At 33.8% G+C, this 22,464-nt stretch overlaps 2 protein-coding genes across 2 annotated transcripts; one reads left to right on the forward strand and one right to left on the reverse strand.

The window, feature by feature from the left end:
- Positions 1 to 1,513: 1,513 nt before the first annotated feature.
- On the forward strand, positions 1,514 to 2,278 carry LOC114386033 (clathrin heavy chain 2-like). Its single transcript, XM_028346045.1, has 2 exons — positions 1,514 to 1,688; positions 2,033 to 2,278. The coding sequence occupies exons 1-2, from the start codon at positions 1,644 to 1,646 to the stop codon at positions 2,276 to 2,278; spliced, it is 291 nt and encodes a 96-aa protein (XP_028201846.1). The 5' UTR covers positions 1,514 to 1,643.
- A 9,194-nt stretch (positions 2,279 to 11,472) lies between these two features.
- On the reverse strand, positions 11,473 to 18,451 carry LOC114387284 (ATPase 8, plasma membrane-type-like). Its single transcript, XM_028347436.1, has 12 exons — positions 18,213 to 18,451; positions 17,680 to 17,898; positions 16,697 to 16,834; positions 16,046 to 16,360; positions 15,336 to 15,662; positions 14,719 to 14,838; positions 14,494 to 14,616; positions 14,300 to 14,404; positions 13,756 to 14,065; positions 12,889 to 13,403; positions 11,980 to 12,153; positions 11,473 to 11,878 (listed from the first exon to the last, which is right to left on the reverse strand). Exons 1-12 carry the CDS (start codon positions 18,264 to 18,266, stop codon positions 11,690 to 11,692), a joined length of 2,589 nt encoding a protein of 862 aa, XP_028203237.1. The 5' UTR covers positions 18,267 to 18,451; the 3' UTR covers positions 11,473 to 11,689.
- Positions 18,452 to 22,464: the final 4,013 nt, after the last annotated feature.

Here is a 22,464-nt window from a genome sequence, read left to right on the forward strand (position 1 = left end):
GGAGGTCACACGTTGAAAAAAGGAGTGAGAGGGTGGCTACCAAATAGTGACATAGAGTGTGACAATGTTCATCATGGAGACTGCACGCACGAAGTGGAAGGGCTCAAAGAGAACCTTAGTCTTGAATAAAGGCGTCACACACTGGTGTGGTAGCTGTGTAAAATGCAAACACTAGAGCGGTAGCTGGAGTGTGGAGGTGCACAAAAGGATGTTGGCGGTGGTAGTTAGGGGCAAGGAAACATAGCGAAAGAGGTGACTAATTGGAATTCCAAAAATTTGGGACAGAATGCAATGCAGAATATATAGTGGCTAGACAATTAGTATATATAAATAGTATTACATAATTTTTTATATTTATATAATAAAAATATGATTTTAATCATTTTTTTATTTTGCTTTCATAATAACAAGTCGTCTACTAATTAAAATTTATCCTTCATTATAATCCTACTATGGTATTTTTAAACCTATTAAAATTCTTTTATATATACCACCGTTGTGCTAAGTATTAATACGAATTCCTCTTAAAAAAAAGGGAATAAAATGTCTATTAATGAATTTCATAAATTCTATGAAGAAACCAATTCTCAGTTTTTACCTCAATTTTTAAAGAAGGACAATAGATTAGATTATAGGAGAAAAAGGAGGCTAATAAGCTAAAGACGAGTGAAAGTATATTCATTCATCTTCGCTTTAAAGCATATGCATGATCACACCTTCACGAATAGCCTATGTTAGCTTGTTTTACAAATATGAATCGGCTCATTAATTTTCCATCCCTAGTCTTTTTTAAATATTGTGTAGTGTTGTTGGATGGTGTCAATGTCAAGACTCTTCAACTTTACAACCAATTCAACGTGTCCCTTGAGTGTAGCTCTCTCAACTTGCAAAATTTGATAACATCCACATAAGCATGATTGAGTTGGATCCAACAACTTCACCGCCAGCACATGGAGCTGTTTTTCAATTCATAACTGTTTCTGCCACATTCTTTTAAATTGTTGAAATTTTTTAAAAATTATAAAATTTATTGAATTTTATATCATATTTAATTATTCTGTCTTTATAATTTTTAATATATTTTAACCAATAAAGATCGTGTTTGAATGAGTATATTCCTAGCACTTCTCTTATCATTATATAATACAAGAAAAATGACATATGCCTACAGAGACTTTTGCCTACACATATAAATTAGTGTATGTAAAAGTCAAAAAATACTTATACCTACAATTGTTTGTCATAGGTAAATTCAAAAGTTTGTACTTACTATTATTTGATATAGGTAAAACTCAAAATAACTTCTACTTACAGATGCTTAGTGTTGATAAAATTTCAAAAAACTTATACCTACGATTACTTAGTGTTGGTAAAATCCTATCAAACTTGTACCTACAGTCTATTAGTGTAAATAAAATTTAAAAAGTTTCTACTACAAATAATAGTGTAAGTAAAATACAATAAAACAAATATATTAAAATAATTATTTTAAGAGTTTATTTCTCCCCCGTAGATCTCTCTCACTTTTCTCTTTAGAGGGTCCAACTTGCTTCCAGATCTCGCACCGATTTGGATCACTCTTTTGACTCTTCTTCTTCCAATTCATTCGCCGCCGCAGATCTCACTCTCCTATCCAAGCCGTCATGGCGGCTGCCAACGCTCCGATCACCATGAGAGAAGCTCTCACCGTGAGTTCTCCGCACTCTTCCTTTTTCTCCCTATTTCTCCCTATTTCCTTAGCTCAATTCGCAACTCCACTTCGCTACTTAACTACAACAAAACCTGCTATCTTGTGATAAGTAGCAGTAGAATAATAACTATCATGCTTTACTATATTCTGTTTTTTTTTCTCTCTCTCCCGAATTGAGTATTCTGCGATAGATTTGATCGGTGCCATTACAAAGTTCATTCACTGCACTACTTTACTTTCTTGCTTTTCAGTTTGCATAGATCTAGATGTTTCTTGTGTTTTTCCTAAACTGTAGAGTTAGCGTGTGTTGTGAAGTGAGAGTGATGTGATTTGTGATTGCAGTTGCCAAGCATTGACATAAATCCGCAGTTCATCACTTTCACGCATGTGACGATGGAGTCTGATAAGTATATATGCGTTCGAGAAATGGCTCCGCAGAATAGTGTGGTTATCATTGATATGAACATGCCGAATCAGCCTTTGAGAAGGCCTATTACGGCAGATTCCGCTCTTATGAATCCAAATTCCAGAATCCTTGCTTTGAAAGGTTGGATACTATTCCGTTGTATTCTTCTCATGAACTTGTGACTCGTGTTTGTGGCTAGTAATGATGATGTGGATTTGTGGATAATATAACAACCGTATTTTGGTATTGATTTGAATTTCGTACGTCATTGTAGATATCAAGATTTATTGGAAGCTTAAATTCTTTATATATTTTACATTAGCATGTAGTTATAGGTGCCATCAATTCTAACAGTTACATTAGCACGTAGATACCAAAAATTTGGGCCATCAATTTTTAAATGCAGGGGAGATGCTGGTTGGACCAGCTAATGCTGATATATTTTACATTGTAGATACCAAAAATTTGGGCCATCACTTTTTATTTGTCTCTTTATGGGAACATATATGTAAAAGACTATGTATGCTGAACCACGGCATCCCTTGTGCTTCTATTCAGCTTTCTTCCGTTTTTTTTTAATATATTACTCTCCTTTTTTTAAAGAAAGAAGTCATGATAATGCATCACTACATCTCTATATATCTAAAGTTTCGTGCATGCATGTTTAGGAATGAAAAAAATTTCAGAAGAGGAGAGAAACTATTTTTTGGAATTCCTAATTATCTTGTAAAATAAACCAGTCTAACATATGATGAAAATTAAGGGTTAAATTAATTTTTATAATATAGATCATATGGATTGCTATCTTTGCTTAAATTTTAAATGATCTAATCAAGTTCTTAATAACCTAAACCAAATATAAAAAGTTAATAAAAATTAAATGGTAAGATGAAAAAAAAATGATTATTTGTGACTTTGGAATAGGATAATCCACAATGTAAAATATATCAGCATTAGCTGGTCCAACCAGCATCTCGATTCAGTTTTTGTTTTCTACTTCGTTTTACATTTTTTTCTCCATAATAACTTATCGTAAACTCTGTTCTGTTGCCTCGCTTTTTGTTTCTGAGAAAAAACAAACAGAGGAACTCGTTTGCTGCTTAGGATCATCAAAATTTCTCCAGTATTCTCTGCCAAGTACATATCTCAACTATTGATTGAGTATATAAGGTTAATGATAAGGATAATGACGGAAACAAAGTATGTTATTGGCTTTTGTTTTTTTTGTTCGTGATGCTTCGACCGATTGATTGACAGAGCAATCGTATTTCTAGAGTTAATTAATATAGTTTGTTTTCGGTGTTTTTTGTGTGAAACGTTAGGATAAGCTGATGGTACTGTGGTTTGTAAGTTCTGTAGTTTGTAATGCATTATTGAGTGATGTTTGAATCTATATGATGAAGTTAAAATTGCAAACTAGTGTTGATGAATTGGGTTGTGACTTGTGAGTGTTTGAATGCAGCATCATGTCTTAATAATTTTTCTTACATTGCTTCTTTTAATCTCTAACTCATTAGTTTCTTTTCAATATTTAGCCAAGATTCTGAGGTGATGACTTTGTTTGTTTTGGTTTGTTGAAGCATATTGTTTCCTTTTATTTGAATATGAACAGGTGGCAGCTTCTACTAGAAGAACAGCAACATCACAGATTCCAAACTACCCCAATCTTCCATATCAGTTGCTGTGTCAAGTTCAAAATGTCACACTTCATGTGAGTGTTGGGTGCTGGTTGACTTGACTTGACCACTTGTTGCATTTGTCCTCAAGAGCTTATTGCATTCAGGGAGCATGTTGCATTTTTTAGTCGTTGTCCTCATTTTCAGTGTAAATTAGAAAGCTATTATTATTAAATATTAATTAGAGTCTGCAGGTCAAGCAAATATTATTATACGCTCATATATCTTAATTCCTCACTGGTTCTGTTTGATATGTGTTGAATTAGTTCTTTCACACTTAAATTACAGGGATGCTGATTGTAATCAAGCATTTAATTTTTCTTGATGTCAAGAATCACAAACCAGAAGGTCAGGAAGTGAGTGCAGCACGAGTAAACATTGATACACCATAAGAAAAATGACATTTGCCTACAAACACTTTTGACTACTTGGGAAGCCGCTCCTGCGATTGCCGCATCGCTGTTCTCGTAAGCCACCAGGTACACATATAATTTCTTTTTGAAGGATTCCTTTCGTTTAAATTTAATAGTGGTAATTAATAATTCTATTAGAAGTAATCATGGAGGTTTTGTTTTATTTAATTTGAGTAATGCTTTTAATGTGTTGCAGATTTAATTTCACAGGGTTCAATTCTAGGTGTTGAGGTCAGCATTTCTAGAAAATCATATTCTACTCAACTGGTTGTCATGGAAGATGAGAATGGGAACCAAAATTCCGCGCCACCTCAAAACGGAGGGTTTCTCATCCCGAATATATTTACTTTAACTATACCGAAGGTTAATGAATAGCTTAATATGTAGCTTTTGATTTCTTGAATAGTTTGGTTGAGTTTTCTTGTTGTGGTACTGATTTTGATTGGATTCTTACTGGTTTGTGGTAGGTTGATGGAGGTTCCAATTTATCAATTAAAGTTCGGTGGTCATAATAACTTCTCAATTTGAAACTTTTATATAAGTTATTGTCAACATAATAATAAGAATTCTGACTTTGAAAGTGCTTTTGCAATGCTCAAAATCTTGAGAAGCAGTTCTCAATTTTTGTTGTTGCTTTTTGGTATAATAAAGTTGTTTTGGACACTATTGATCATGATAGGGACACAAATGTTGCTCTTCACTGTTACCATCAACTAACTAGTGCTAACTTATGTTTTGAAATTATCAATATGAGGGATCATAATATTCATTTCATTTTATTTTTTTGTAAATAGTTATGAGTATTATTATTTTCCATTTCGGGAAAATTAGACTATCATAATATTCCCTTTTTAGTCTTTTTAATTTCTGGTTTCTACTTAACAATTTAACCATGACTAATCATTAGGTAGTGCTAATTTAACAGGTTTTGCAATAATGTAGCTTCAGAAAATCTATTAGTAAATTTTCTTTTATCCTTTACTGCAGTTATACTACAAGGCCACAAGCTGTAGTATCATTTCATGATGAACCAGCTAAGTGATAGCAGCAAACCTGTCATAGATTCCACAATTTTCTTATCTCATTAGTGCATAATGGTAAGATGTTTTTGTTCAATATATGAGTCTACACATATCATTACTAACATATATTAATTAGAAGTTATCCAAAGAATTAACCCTTCTTGAAGTGTTCTTTACGGGGTGAATTTCTTGGAATTTTTTACATTTCTTAAGTTTTGTTATGCTCATTTTTGTTTGTTTTAACATTATTCTTGCATCCGGCGCTGTAGGTAATGAGTTGAGTGGTAAGGGCATTGGTGCAAGTGTTGGTGTTGCACAATATGGGAAAGACTTGATAAAGCTTAAACAAATTCTAAGCACGTTATACGAGAGCTCTAAGTTCAAGCCTTCACTTGTCGAACCTGGGGGATTTTATGAAAAATATTGGTATGAAAGGCTTCTTCAGGTTTCGGGTTCAGGCATAATCAATGTTCTGACTCATCATTTATATAATTTGGGCCAGGTTTGATTGTCACTTACTTAATTCTTTCTACTATATAGGCTTTGTTACCAAATATTTGATAATCTAAAATATCTAGACAATCCTTCCTTTGTTTCTATTCTCATTTCTTGTGAGTAGTGGTACACTGGCATGAAATCAGTTGAGGCAATAAGTCATGCTTAATTGGTAGGTTATTGCTTCTCTTTCATTAACATGATGATGATGTTTATTTTCATATTTGTTTGTTCCATTTCTATATATTACATTCAAAAAGAAAATGTTGTCAAGTCTGAAAAACCATATAATTGCAAGAGAGTTTGCTAAAATAGACTATGAAAGGCCTCTTTTGACAAAAATTGATATTATCTGGAGAGATAATATATGAAGGTTGGATTTGCTAATTTATGTAGAGATACGTCTTAGCCTCCCTTCTCCTTGATTGTCTTCAAAGCTACCGAAAGATGTTTACATTAATATGAATGCCAACATGAAATTGTGCCATGTTGAACTATCCCATCATATACTTTAATACTGATCATTTCTGTTTAATTTGTTTTTCTCATAAGTGCTTACTTTTTCCTTGCATTGAAAGATATGCACTGGCAACTGATATATAATATATTCATTTCAATATTTAACCTTATCAGCTTATCTTTTACCAAGGGTGATATACTTTGTTCACTTGCTTGAAAAATACTATTGTCTGTCATTCCTGATCATTGTTTCTAAGTTGATTTCTCTTTCAGATAGTGATGAGCATCTTGAAAGGAAGATTCTAGATCCTGAGCGCTTGAGCAGGGTGGAATCAATTTTCAGCAATCTTTCAGAAACCATTAAAATATATGGTCCTTGGTCTTCTGCATGGGTAGGAGAAGCTGGAGGGGCATACAACAGTGGTGGCAATCATGTTTCTAACAGATTTCTAAACAACTTCCGGTGAGTAAAATTGGTTGTCCATTCCTTCCATTAGTTTTTGTTCTTTTTTAATTTCTAAAGGATGTATTATGATATTTTTTCTGTTATATTTAGCAAAACATGTTGCTAAATATAAAATTGGTTGTGATTTATTGTAAGTTTTGAAATTTAAATGGCTCAGGTACTTAGATAAACTTGGAATAGCATCCTGCTACAGCACTAAAGTCTATAGCAGGGAGACTTTAATTGGAGGGAACTATGGCCTTCTCAATACCATCACCTTTGCTCCCAATCCTGACTACTACAGGTAAGTACTAATTGAAAATTGCAACAAACGAAAAGAGAATACTTTTTTTCCTTGAAGGTTACTTGAAGATTTCTAGTGATTATTACATCATGTTTGAACATATCTAATCCTAGGTTCTGGCCTTGTTTCTAAACAGTGCAGTTTTGTGGCATCGGTTAATGGGAAAGAAGGTTCTTGCGGTCTCAAGTGATGTTCATATTAAAGACTTTTACATACAGTTAGAAAATGTAAGTAGAAGTTAATGACTTTTACTTACAGTTGAAGATGATAGATACATATTAAAAACTTTTTACCTACAGTTAGGAATTGTAAGTAGAAGTTAATGACTTTTACCTACACATTATACATAGTAGGTAAAACCTATAGTGACACACAATTAGTCGTCATTATACCCCCCCCCCTCAAAGTTGACAGAAGAAACGTCCGTAGGACAAAGTCTATCATACATTTACCTACGGATTTTTTATTTATAGTGACAGTTTTTGTCTGTAGGTATATGTCATTTTTCTTGTATATATAGGTATGATGCATAATTCTATCAAAGTTTAGGGTAAATTACTAGGATCGAATTAGAAGTGGGATGGTTGGGATAGGTGCATGCAGAGGCAAAAGGAGGGGAGACATGGAGGCCATGGCTTCTCTAATTTTTTTCCAAACTGCATTTAATATTTTGTAAAAGAAAATTATGCCTCGCCTAAAATTTATAAAATTAAATATTGAAAAATGATATATGAAAATAAACATATTAGTTGACACTTAGCGAGCAAAATGGAAAAAAGAGAGAAAAGTACATGTATGTATAATGGATAATATAATGCGATAGAAAGAGTAAGATAAAGAGAAATAAATATTTTAATAAAGTAGTTGTAATGTTAAAGTGTCAACATAATTATACAAAATTATTTTATACATCTAATTTATCTCTTTTCTATTATACTTGTATTAATGTATAAAAGAAATAAATAACTAGCATATCAAGACCAACAAAAAATAGCTAAGTTAGTTAATTTTAATTAAAATTAATATCATAAATTTAAATTTTATTATAGTAATACCCATATAATTCAATAATTTAAGTATTGGTTATATTTAATAAAAATTTATGAATAAATTTTTTCACCTATGAAATTGACTTAAATTGTTAATAAATCAATGAATATATCCGCTTGTATATGAAGTGATTGATTGTCTCATTAGTAAACTTCACAATAAATTAAAGGTATACATAATGTATTTGTTTATTCTTATATAAATGTTTTAATATATTTAAAAATGAGTATGTACTTTTTATAATTACACTAAAAAATGTATCTATTTGTTTCTTATAGTTATATAATTGATCAAATTTGCTAGATAGTAAAGCTTTTGTACTGGATATAGTTATATATTTAGGTATGATTTTTTTACCACAATTGTACATTAAAGGAAAATGAGAAAAAAAAAGTCAAAGTTTAGGGTACTTGACCTAGAAACCTCAGCATATCTTTTGGCATGCGCAACAATTTTAGAATGCTCATGGCTATTGTTCAGCATTAATCCTCAACCCCCATTTTGAATCATGCACCTTTCAAAGAAAGTGAATGAAAAAAAATGCTCCGCCATCTTTCTTTTGTCTTCTTTCTCTCACGCATCGACCCTCCACCCTTGCACTGACCTCCACCCCGCCCTCCAGCATTCTCTAATAATGTCATCGCCCACTGTGCTGCTCACCACTACACCACACATCACCCATCATCACAAAATGTCAAATCAAAATAGCACCATTGTGCCACACACCATCGCACCACACACCACCATAATCACACACAATCGAGGTTGGGGGTCTTGTCACCTATTCTGGATCGGTTATTCGAGAATAAGATACTTTTCCAAAATATAGGTTTTCATATTCCATGATAACAATCTGGAATAATTTTCTGGAATGCTTATCCTATTCCATAATAGCTATTCTAAAACACCAAAATCATATTCCATAATAGCTATTATGGAATAGATTAAGCATTGTAGAAACCTACTCCAAAATAGGTATTTTGGAATGTGAAAATCCATATTCCGGAATATTTATTCTAGAAAATAACCTTATTCCAAAATAGTTGTTCTGAAATGGGAGTGTCTTGTAAAGTGGTATTTTTGTCTATTGGAGTATGTTAAGAGGTATAGGATATAAATACCCTATTGTTCTTGGGGACTTCATTGGCTTGAAGACCATGCATTCTGCGCTAAGCCACAACCTATTGGGCTTCCCTTTCACCTTTACTGTAGTCTTTATTGTTTGTGAATGCAATCTAGGTCGATACACACATTGATGATTGAAGTTGAAGATGTGAAAGTGAAGAAAGAGTATGAGTAGTCCAAAACACAACTTGGGAATCTAAATAGCTTAGACATGTTGTATTTTTATTTAAAAATTAAAAAGGAAATATAATTTTTTTTTTTTAAATATTGTTCTCAAACAAGTCTAGTAGTTTTAAAAATAACCAAAAGTAGAAAAACTTGACCTATGTTTTCCCTTTCCCTTTTATTTTATTAAGTTATGGCATTCTTTTATCAAGTTTTCAAACCAAATGGGAAAATTATATACGTCCACACCATTTTGAGATTGATTCGAGTGAAAGAAGAGAAGGCCAAGAAGACAGAAAGAGAAGGTAGAGACAAAAAGTGATAAATGTAACAAGTGATGTAACCTTGTGTTTGGATTAGGAATTTCAAAATTTCAAGGAATTTGAAATGCTTATAATTTGAATTGCTTTGATTTTAATTTTCTTTATTTTTCAAATGCTTTGTTTGGATAAATCAATTCAAATTTCTTCCATTTTAAATTCTTGTTTGGATAGAGCAATTCAATTTCCTCCATATGCAAAATTTCAATTTTATATTTTAAATAGATGAAATTTTAATATTAAACTTTATAGAAAATAAACACAATCTAATTTTGAAATATTAATTAAAAAATATTTTCAATTTTTAATAATTTATAAATACAAAATATTAATAATTTTAACTAGGGTTGTTTTGCTTGACCACAACCAGTGATGTTTTTAAACCAACATCAACCAAGGCTATTTTTTGGTTGACATCAAATAGGATTATTTTTGTCAAAGTATGTTAGGAATATTTGCCAACTGACATCAGCCGGAGCTATTTTTTGGCTAACGTTGGTTGAGTCTATTTTTCAGTCGATGTTGACTAAATTTTTTTTACAAACATCGACTAGGGTTTTTTGGCCGACACCGGCTAGGGTCTTTTCGAATGACATTGACCAAGGCTATTTTTAGCCAACGTCGGCCTAAAAAATCCTAGCAGGTGTTGACAAAAAAATCTATCCAATATCGGCTAAAAAATAGCTTGGTCGATGTCGACCAATAGAACCTACCCGATGTCGACCGAAAAACATCATTGGTCAACATTGGCCAAAAAATTCCAAGTCGAAGTTGGCTAAAAAAATAGCCCTGACCAATGTTGGGCAAATAACCCTACCCAACATCGGATATAAAAATAGCCTTGGCTGATGTTGGCTAAAAAATAAAACCGATGTCGACCAAAAAAACTCTAGTGGATGTCGACTGTAAGAACCTAGTCGATGTCGACTAAAAATAGTCATGCCCGATGTTGGTAAAAAATACCTAGCCTATGTTAGCAGAAAAAACCCTAGCCAACATCAACCAAAAAACCTAGCTAATGTGGTTAAGAAATAGCTCTGAATGATGTCAGCCAAAAAACCCTAGTCAATGCTAGCAAAAAAATCCTAACTGACGTCGGATAAGAAAATCTAGTTGACATCAGCCAAAACACCCTAGCTAACATCGGCTAAAAAATAATCTTAACCGATATTGGCTAAAAATAGCTTTGGCTGATGTTGGCCGAAAAACCCTAGCTGACGTTAGCTAAAAAACCCTAACAAGTGTTTACTCAAAAATTAGTCATGACTGATGTCAGTAGAAAAAATCTAGCCAATGTTGTCCAAAAAAATCATTGGTCAACATCAACTGAAAAAATCTGGATGACAACGGCCAAAAAAATCCTTGGCCGACATTAGCAAAAATTTCCCATGAGTAACGTCAATGAGAAAATAACCATAACTAACATCATCTAAAAAAAATCTTAGTCGATATCGACAAAAAATAGCTTTGGTTGACATCATACAAAAAAATTCTGACAGAAAAACTTCGGCCAATGTCAGTGAAAAACAACTTATGTCGATATCGACCGTAAAAACTTTGGTCACCTGTAGTTGTGAGTGTTGAGCAAAAAAGAGTCGCGAGCATGAACGTGAGTTAGAGTGAGTATCTCCAAAAAAAGAATTTCAAATTCTATATTTTTTTGAGAGAATTTGAAATCCCACTATTTTAGTCAATCAAAATGATTTATAAAAATATCTGAAATTAAATCTCCTTTCAAATACTCTATCCAAACAAGCTATTTTATCATGAATAATTTTAAATTCTTTGAAAAAATGAATTTCCCTGCTAAATTGCTCCATCCAAACACAAGGTAATAAAAAATGAAGTGAGACATAAGAAGAGAATGAGATGGAAGTAGGAGAAAGGTAGGATAAAAGTGAGTGAGAATGTATGAATATAAGTAGTCAACCAAATAACACATGTGGATCCTTCTTTTGTCAACATTAAATAGCTTTCATCAAGAACAAGTTCCGAACAAAATAATGTTCACATGTCACTATTGAATTTGAGAACCTGATGTGTTTCAGTTTTTTTTTTTCACAAAAGAATGTCATAGATTAAAAAAAAAAAAGGAAGATTAGGTATCAATTTAATATTTCTAAACCTTGTTTTGGTGCATGTTGTCCCAGGCACTGCCTGTGAGTCCCATGCGGATTAAAAACTTGAGGATGTCAAGAGGAATATAAGTAATAATGCTGTAGATCCAGATTACACCAGCCCATCTCCATCCAACTCCATTGATTCTTGCAAAGTCCCAATGTGCATACACAGCAATGACAGTGGCAACCTAATAAATTGAGAACACTTTCTTGGTTAAAACCAATTTGAATTTTCACATTGAAGACAAGAAAAATGAAAAAAAAAATTGTTTTGTATAAAGAAACTTACCAGCTGCGCACAAATGAAGGCTACACAGAGCATTATGCCAGGGCGTTCAAAGTATGACCAGCTCCGTGACCTGGTCACAAAGATGAGTGCCTGACTAATGATGCTCACTTGAAGGTAGAGAGCAGAGTTCAGCTGCTCCTCGCTTTCTGCAATTGGGCTGACACCAAAAATGTTCTGAAAGAGGGAGAGAAAGCACACTTTCGTGAGGTGATTCTATAATGGGTAGTGTTGAATGATGCATAGATACAGTAGGTGTATCATACAATATGAATCTGATACAACGATAAATTATTCTAGCATACATTACATGTATGATGCATATCTTGATATGTATAAAAGAACATCAAAAATAAGAAAATGCTATTCAGTACAAATGTACTTTTCGTGTAACCGCACAGCTGTTGATTTGTAACAAATTCCAAATTGCATGTTTTCAAATTTTCAATGAATACTTCGTAAAAAATAACCACTATTCATTTTCCTTTTCGTGTAATTCGTGTAGGATAAATTTCGTACTATGTAGCAATGCTCAAAACATTACAAGTGTAGTATATAGGTATAGTTTTGCAAATTTAAACTAAACCATGCTTCTACTTAAAACAAAATAAAAATTATAAATCATTGCCATCATAAATCTCTTTCTATTCTCTACAAATTGGAATAGTATCTGAATTTCATTCCTTTCTTGTGATCATCTATAAAGAGGAGAGATTCCACAAGGGATATGTTTCTAAATTATATATGCTTCTATGTCTCATATGTAGCTATATTTGATTTTAGTAGCTTTTCTAGACTTGGATACTTTGCATATATGTACTGGTCAAGCATCGAAAAGCACGGTATCAGATTCGGGAAGCAAATGAAAGTATTTGTGCTTGTGAATTTTGAAGTTGGGGCTGTGTTACTTACAGAGAAAAAACTAGTGTCATGAACAACATAAAAGAAGACTGCGGTTATGATGGCCATGTATGCTCCAAGAACAATTCCAGTGGCAAAGATTTCCTTAAGCTTCCATGAGTCAGGCAAAGGAGATGGCTTGACCCTGTCCTTTGAGATGGTCATGATGGTTCCATCGTTCAAGATTGCTATGATGAGAACCATGAAGGGAGAGAAGTCGAACTTCCAGATCAGAGCAACAAGCATGAAGCCAAACACGATACGGATTGTGATAGAAACAGCATAAATTGTGTAGTTCTTCATCCTCTGGAAGATAGCCCTGCTTGTCAACACAGCACTCACAATCACACTGAGTCCGGGCTCCGTCAAGACAATGTCAGAGGCACTCCTTGCTGCGTCGGTTGCATCATCCACTGCAATGCCAATGTCTGCTTTCTTCAATGCTGGTGCATCGTTCACACCATCTCCGGTCATTCCAACAATGTGATTTCTATCCTGCAACCTCTTCACAATCTCATACTTATGCTCTGCACATGTAGAAAATCTCATCAGTTTTTCTTATTAACCTTATTCATTTCTCTCTTAATTTGTTGTCATCAAGGTTTTACATTGTCAATTAATTTTGATAGGATCATACTATTGTTAATTAATTAGAAATCTTTAGTCAAATACTATAAAAGTCAATAATTTTATCATATATGACAATTTATGATCAGATGACAGTTGAGATATCAATGTTTTTAATGTATAAGTCAGGACAATCTCATAATTACAATTGCCTGTGTAGTTTATTAAGTGCAAGGCAACAATAAAGGCTACCACAACCATCATTTAAACCTGAGTAACAATGTTGAGCATAAATAGATGTAATGTCCATACCGGGGAAGACTCCAGCAAATCCATCAGCCTTCTCAATGAGTTCATCAATTGACATTGTTGCAAGGGCATTATCCTTGGATTCACCAAGGAGGGAGGATGAAGGGTACATATTGGTGCCCATTCCAAGTCTGCGACCGGTTTCTTTGCCAATGGCAAGTTGGTCACCAGTGATCATTTTAACATTGACACCAAGTTCAAGAGCACGACGAATAGTCTCAGAACTATCATGCCTTGGAGGGTCAAAGAGGGGTAGGAGACCCAAGAATTCCCATGCATCTCCTGCACTCTCCTTGGTCCTTTCAGAAACAGTCTGCCAACAAATATAGTGCACTTTAATTGTTAGAATTTTCTCATTTTTTATTTCTAGTAATGAATTAATTCATGTCCTTTTATTATGTGAGAAATTATCATATAGTCTAGGACCATCACATGTCTACAGTCCTTATTAATCTTCACCAGACTAATAAAATTTGGTTGTGTCATGTGAAGATTAGCCGAGAGTATGTAATAATTTCCCTTTTTAACGTTTATACCCTTCACTCACCTGGCGAGAAACACCTAAGGAACGCAGACCACGGTTAGCAAACTCATCAATAACCTTGTGGGCCTTTTTCAGAGTCTCTCCCTTGAGGCCACAAAGTTCAATGATCTGATACACATAAATGGGTAGTCAGATAACACTTTATTTTAACAACAAATATTCTATGGTAATTCTAATGTTTATATACAAAGCCTTACTTCCTCAGGAGCACCTTTGCTGCTTCTGTGCCAGTCACCATTGTTGTCAATGAACGTAATAGCAGTGCGCTTGTCCACAGGATTAAAAGGCAAGAAATGCACCTCGGTGATTCCTGCTCTTGCCTGAAAGAACATAATAGATCCCAATTGCAATGTTAAGCCACTTAGTAATTGCATATGCATACTCTATTTCATGTTAACATAAAAGAGTGTGAACCATAGTACCTCCTTACGGTCATCTAGCATTCCAACAATTGATGCATCAATGGCATCTTGGTTTTCAGTCCTTGAAGCCCTGGCTGCATATAAGACAAGGGTGTCCTTGTCCATGTCAGTGGGGAACACCTGCATTTCCAAGCAATCAATTATTAGAACCAAGGAAGCTCTTGTTTGATGATATTGGAATCTAATACTAATGGAACATTAATATGTTTAGCGTCTTGTTAACCAATGTCCTTAAGAAATTCAAAATAGAAGGTTTATTGGAATTTAAATTGAAAGTGTATTGGAAATTACAGTATATGTACATTAATGTCAATTTTTAATGAAAACATTCCATTTTGAACTCCATAAACATTAACATGAGCATTTGCCATGTGGTTATTACTCTATTTAATATCCATAAACATAATAAGTTTAAGCAAATGCAGGATACTGTAGTCTTAAACCAAAAAAAGAAAAAGAAATCCATAAACATACCAAGGAAAAGGTTTCATTAAACATAGGAATAAAACAAATTCTATGCATCTTTGAAGATTTTGAATATAAAAGGCTCGTTAATGAGTGGTATTATTTCGTTATCATATTTTGAGCAAATAAAATCTTGTAGGTGAGTCACTAACCTCAATCAAGCTCTTGTCCACAGTAAGCTTGTTAAGGGTGAGAGTTCCAGTTTTGTCACTGCAGAGAATATCCATCCCTGCCATTTCTTCTATGGCTGTCATCCTCTTCGTGATGGCTCCTTGTTGGGACAAGCGGTGAGACCCAATAGCCATGGTAACAGACAAGACAGTTGGCATGGCAATTGGGATTCCTCCAATGAGAAGCACCAACAAGTTGTCAATACCATCTCTGTAAGACCTCTTCTGGATAGGGTACATGACAACGAGCTCAATCAACATGCCCACAGCAATTGAGCAGATACAAAAGTTACCAATGGATGTCAACACCTAATGCAAGCCAACCAAAAACAAATCCAAAAAATTAGTCCAAATTTGGATCATGCTCAATCTCATTTTTTAAAAAATTTAAAGCACTTGACTTTAGGGATTGTTTGGATAAGTTTATTCAGAAACACTTCTAGTAAAAGAAAATAAGAAAAAATATTAAATAAATTTCTCCATAAATTAAAAATTAACTTATGGATGAGTTAATTTGTAGATGATCTCTCATATAACTTCTCCAAAGATGAGAGAACTATTACAAATTAGCCCTGTGCATGAGTTAATTTAGCTTATTGAAAAACTTATATTATTTTCTTCTCCTAAAAGTGTTTGTAGATAAGCTTAACCAATTAGGCCTTTAAAGTTTGAAGATATGTATGATATGATACCTTTTGGAAGTGACCAACATTGTTGGTGCTGTCTACAAGGTGTGCAGCCTTACCAAAGAAGGTGTGGACACCAGTGGCAATGACAACAGCCTCAATTTCACCTTGTTTGCAGGTGGAACCAGAGAAGACTTGTTGACCAGGGTTCCTTGTGACTGGCAAGGACTCACCAGTGAGGGCAGATTGGTCAATTTTGAGAGGATCTCCTTCCAAGAGACGGGCATCAGCAGGGACAATAACTCCCAATTTGATGCTGATCACATCTCCTGGGACCAAAATTGCTGCCTCTTCTTCACTCCATTTTCCATCCCTCAACACCTACACAACATTGGAATTTTTTTCTTAGCCAGTGAACGTTTGTACTTTGTAGATGAGTCTATGGCAATCCAATCAACATGGAAAATTGAAACAGAAATTCTAGTGGCACTTTTTTTCTAACACTCTTTATGATTAGCTGAAATTTATTATAAATAACTCATTTTATTGGATCTCATTTCTAAATCATCATAGAATATCATTAAATGATAAGTGGATCCACCAAAATCGGTGATTTCCAATAAATTTGAACAAATCATAACCTGAGAGTCAAAAAGAGTGTTAGTAGTGTGTCGTTAGTATTCTAGAAATTGAAATGACTGAACAAATGTGTGTTGCCTTGGTTTTGGGTGCAAGACCAGCCATCAAAGCGGCTGCTGCATTGCCTGCGTTGTTTTCCTCAATGAAACTGATTGTTGAGTTAATGATAAGCAATACCACAATGCCGGTGAAATCTTGCCAATCCGGTGGCTTGCCCTGTCATATTAAACTGATTGTTGAGTTAACTGATTTGTTGGAGACTAGAAACCATAGACACAACAAAAAACATGTATACAAAAATTCGATTTAAAAATTAAAGACGTTAGACATGACTATAAATGGCCACTGGTGGCACCAATGAGGATAGCAAATTGCATGATTTTTAGTCTTATGTAAAAGGGGAGAGGGATACCAAAAATTAACAAATACAAGCATGATAGCTTTAGAAAACAATATTTTTGACACCTTGAGTTAATGCATGAGAATAAGGCTTCAACTTTGTATTACATGTATCAAACAATGCTCTAATTAATGCCCCCAACATTTCCCTTTCCTCCTCTTTTGCAGCTACTCTTGTTAAAAGAGGTCATAGTAAATAATATATGAATATTTAGTTTTTAACAAAGTCGAATGACACCACATAATTTATGTATTCAATCTTATCTGGTGGAACAAAGTTTTTTTTTAACTGCAAATAAAGTTTTTGTTATTGTTTGCAACATGACTATAATACAATTTATAAAGTTAATATAAAATTAACATAAAATGAAAATCTAATTAAATCAAAAGAAAGAATGGATCTATAAAAAACAAAGTCATTGACATTGTAAATGCTATAAAATGATACAATTTATTTATTATATCGATATCAGTTAAAAAGCATATAAGAAAAATTTGTAAAATATAATTAGTAATATTGTAAGTATTTGTATGTAGAGTGACCAACGTGAATACTTTTCTTTTACATGGCTATGACAAAATATGACTACTGTATCGAAGCCTATTGATTACAGAACAACTCAATAAACACTAGAGATATGGGATGAGAGAATTGTAATTACCCCTCCATTGGCCAATACAATGGCCATGATAGCTGCACATTCCATAACCCATGATAATGGATTCCACATAAAACCTAAGAACTTTCGGAGCTTGCTATCCTTTTTCTCTTCTAATTTGTTGGGGCCAAAAATCTGGAGCCTCTTCTCTCCTTCTGCTGATGTCAGACCCTCTCTGGTACACTTTAGCTTCTCAAAGACCTCTTCAACGGGAATATTTTCCTACACATATACAATCAATGTAGCACGTCATGGAAAGAAAGAGCAAATTCAAATTGTAAACTGAATAAACAAATTAATTGTGGTATTAGTTATTGTTGTCATTATTACTAGAGCAAATAACATGAATCATTCCTAAAATTTTGTGAAATTACACAATAGTTTTATTCATACACTTTTTAGCAGCCAAAAATATATCCCTACACTAATGCATAAGGGAGAATGCTGAAAATTAAATATTAAAAGAGAAAAAAATTATATAACTTCACGAAACATCACGAGTAATTAGTGTAATTTATTCTTATTATTATACTCACAAGATCAATATTCTCCTTCTTGAGGTCCTCAAATGAGATATCATCGGAGGCCATGCTGAAAGAAGGAAAGCCTTACAAAAATATTTGGCTCTTTCCTTCTTTTTATTTTATTTTTTTATTTTTTTATCTGTCTTCTTTGGTCGCTCTCTGGGCCTCTAACTACCCATAGGCAGGTAGAAAGAAACTGCGAACGAAGAAGCCAGACAGTAGAATAGAGAGATGTTTTAAATATAGAGGTATAAGCTACCCCAAAGCGAGACAGCAACCGTTGCCCTGGTTTTACTTTCATTTTATACTAATACTAATGTTGGAGACACCATAGACTACAGAGAACATGTGATTGCCCGTGTAATGCTACAATTGTTGATACTTGCATGCATGTTCGTGTTCCTCGGAGCTTGTTTTGTTGTGGGTTGCTAGGCTTTTGTGGCATACCAAGCTCCTCGGTATTCTTTGGGGTCTTTATTATTACAACATGGATTTCACCAGTTTGTACCTACAAAGAAATTGAACCATCTCTTTGGATCATAATTTGAGAAGAAACGGAATCTTTGTGGCACGTAACTAATCATTAAAAAGCTCATTTAATTTAATATAAGCAAATTCAATCTGTACGTCAACATTTGTTTTAACTACTATAAAAAAATATTTGTTTCATGCACATTCTTTCATCTTTACATATTACACGTGACACTCTCTTGCCCTTTAATTTTTAAGTTATACACCTTATTATCAATATTGTACAACAAAAAGTTACGCAAATGTGAATCGAAGATGAGAAAATGAAAGTTGCACGAAAATTATAAAACCAAAAACTATATTTAAGAATAGGACACGTAACGAGCACATCAAATTAAAGTCCCTTAACTTTATGCCTAACAATGTCTCCTAATTAACATTTTAAAATTACTAACAAACCATGATGGTAATTGCTATTTTAACTCTCCTGTTATACTAATACACTTTCCTTTCTCATTTTTTATTTCCAAATTACCTGCTAGACACACACTTCCCTCTTTCTTCCTCTCATATAACTCTTCTGAAAAAAACACACTCCCCAAATTTATTAAGGGTTTTCCACCAGTCCTCAGTAGTGGAGATGTCATCCTGAAATGGCACGTGGTGTTGGGTGCACGGTGGTTATGGAGGCTTGATGGCGGCTAGGGTTTGCTGGGGGAGGCAGGGACGCAGGGTGCCAGGTGAAGGGTTGTATGCCCCAATTAGCCACTTTCAGTATTAGGATCCAGTTTCTTGTTACTCAAGGCGTGCCTGGGATGCTAATAAATTGATGGATTTGATGGAGAAACTCGGGGTATAAGCCTAATGCTAAGAGAAAATCTCCCTTTGCATCGCGTTATTTGACTTCAATGAAGAGAGAAAGAAAGGGGTAGGCAAAATTAAATCTGGTATGTGGGAAAATTGGTCTTTCAGTCTAAGAGATTGTTCCCACGAAGCTCTCAAGCTCAATCTTCCATGTTTGTTTGAATTTGTTGATTTTGAAGAGATTGATGCATGTCTATGATTGGATCACACAAAGTGCACCACAATTGAGTCATCGATTGACAGAAAGCTCGGGTTCCGGTGTCCCTACCACGACGGGTTTGTCAGTGATGGGTTTTTCTCCCAGAACAGGTTGCTGGATGTTGAGTGGGTGGAAGGGGAGTGTGTTATTCTAGAAGAGTTATATTCCAGAAATTAATTAAATTGGGGAGAAAGAAAAAGGGGAGTGCATTTTGTATGGGTAAAAAAAGGAAAAGAAAAGAGGTAGTATATTAGTATAAAATGGGAGTGAAAATAGCAAGTGCCACCATGTTTTGTATTCGTTATCAATTTCAATTTATATAAAAAAATCGCTTATTTTACTTATTCTTTTTCTTGAAATATCAATTAATTTGTTACATATATTTTTTAAAGAAAAATTAAATAAAAAAATAAAATTGGGCATATTTTTTCCCTGATCTAGAAGGGCTAAGCGTCTAGAAACAAACAAATAAAAAAATTACAAATATGACATATCATCCAATTCGAATAGGAAGTTCAGTCAAGTAAAGGCATTTAACTAGAGTGATTACCCTTTTGAGTCTCTTTTAAAAATTTATTACGAAAATAGATTTGTTTTAAAGGCTATTGTTATTTCTATTCCCTCCTTCTACTAATGCACCCCTTTCTCAATTTTATTCCAAAACTACGCCTCCAAACACACTCCCCTTATCTCTTTCTCCCTCTCATAATTATCTTCACTGAGATAATTCTCTTCCCCAGAAAAGAGAAAAACACTCTTATAACAACACTTTTGATAAATTAATTAATGTTGGTGTTTTGCGGGTAGTTCTTGGAAAAAAGAGAATTATTTGAGATAAGAGAATTATGAGAGGGATAAAGAGAGGGGGGGTGTTTTGTGGGTAGTTTTTGGAAATAACAAAAAATGTCAGGTGTACAAGAAAAAACATGGGTTCACAAAGCAATTGTCCAAATTGAATTTGTTATTTTGGACTTTATATATTTATTGATTTTTTTTTTTTTGCATTCGGATTGAAGAATTTAATCAGATAGTTATATGAGTGCAATAAAACAACTTCTTTTGAATATAATTTATAGAATACTATATTACTTATAGTTAATAGAAAAGATGATGATTTTAAATTGCAGTAAACATATTGAGTCTCATGACAAAAGATGTGTCAACGAAGGGTGTTGCTAGGTGCACCCAACAACATTGTTGGTGCACCCAACAATTAACTGAATGGGCAAAATTGCCCTTGGGTTAAATTTAAATTAAAAAATGCGCACCCAGCCTTTACGTTTTGTCTTCTTGTGTGGTTCTTTGGTCTCCTTCTTCTCCGCACAACTTCTTCTCCCTTGCAGCCATTACAGTGCCTTTTTTGAGCTTCGTTGTGGCCTTTCCGCCATCGAGGTTAGTACAACGTCTCTCCCCTCCCCTTTAATGGCCTTTGATGTTGTAGGTTAGATGAAGATGGTTGTAGGATATAGGATTTAGGTATTCCGTAGTTGGGAAAAAATGGAATAGGAATCGTTGTTGTGCTTATAGAAGAACTTCTTCCGTAAGCAGAAGTTCTTGCTTACGGAAGAACTTCTTCCGTGTGATGGCTTATAGGTTCATACGGAAGAAGTTCTTCCGTAAACTCATACGAAAGAACTTCTTCCGTATGAACATTTGAATTTTTTTTAATAATTTAGTTATTTTTTTTTAATTTTATTGTAGTTGTTTGTTTTGTATTAAAGATAGGTATGTTTTGTTTTTTAATGAAAAAAATATGTATGATTGCATGGAGTATGAAATAAATTTTGATGTTTAATATATTTGCATCAAAATAGTATATATTAGGTAACATTTTTGTTTTTGATGTTTAATATATTTGTATCAAAAGAAAAATTAGGGTTAGTGGCTAGGGTTTAGTTAAGGGCGCCTAGGACTGACTGTGTGGTTAGGGCATAGGGCGTAAAGCTTAGGGGGTAGAGGAGTGTTTTATGTTAGGGTTAGGGTTGAGCGTAAGGGTTAGTTGAGATGTTAGTGTTTAATATATATGATGGTATGTAGTTAGGGTGGTTGTTAGGGTTTAGTTTAGCGGCTAGGGGTGGCATTAGGGTTTCGTGTGGGGCTTAGGGTTTAATATATGTTGTGGTATGTTGTTGGTAGGTAGTTTTAGAAATGGTAGATATGTAAAGGGGTAGTGTTGGTGGTTAGGGTTTATTCTAGTGCCAAGGGTTGAGCTTGGGGTTTGGGGTTAGGGTTTAGGGTTTATTTTAATGGTTATGGTTGAGCTAATGGTTTAGTTTAGTTGTTAGGGTTTATTCTAGTGGCTAGGGTTGAGCTTTGAGCTTATTTTAGTTGTTAGGTTGTATTTTATTCATCAGGGTTTAGGTGTAGGGTTAGGTTTTAATATATATATATATATATATATATATATATATATATATATATATATATATATATATATATGGTGTTATGTTATTAAGTTTTAGAAATGGTAGATATGTATTGGTTAGGGTTGAGGCTTGGGGTTAGTTTAGTTGGTTGGGATATTTTTAGTTGATAGGGTTGAGGTTAGGGTTAGTTTACTGATTAGGATTTAGGTTAGGGGTTAGTTTAGATGTTAGGGGTTAGGTTAGGGTTTAGTGTCTAGGGTTTAGCTTATGTAGTGCATAGGCGGTAGTGTTTAGGGTAGTGTGATTAGGATTTATAATGTAGGGCTAATGAATTAGGGTTATGTAGGTTTATAAATATATGAAT

The sequence above is a fragment of the Glycine soja genome, chromosome 15 (assembly GCF_004193775.1).
Source record: "Glycine soja cultivar W05 chromosome 15, ASM419377v2, whole genome shotgun sequence".
In the NCBI taxonomy this organism is placed as follows: Eukaryota; Viridiplantae; Streptophyta; class Magnoliopsida; order Fabales; family Fabaceae; genus Glycine; species Glycine soja.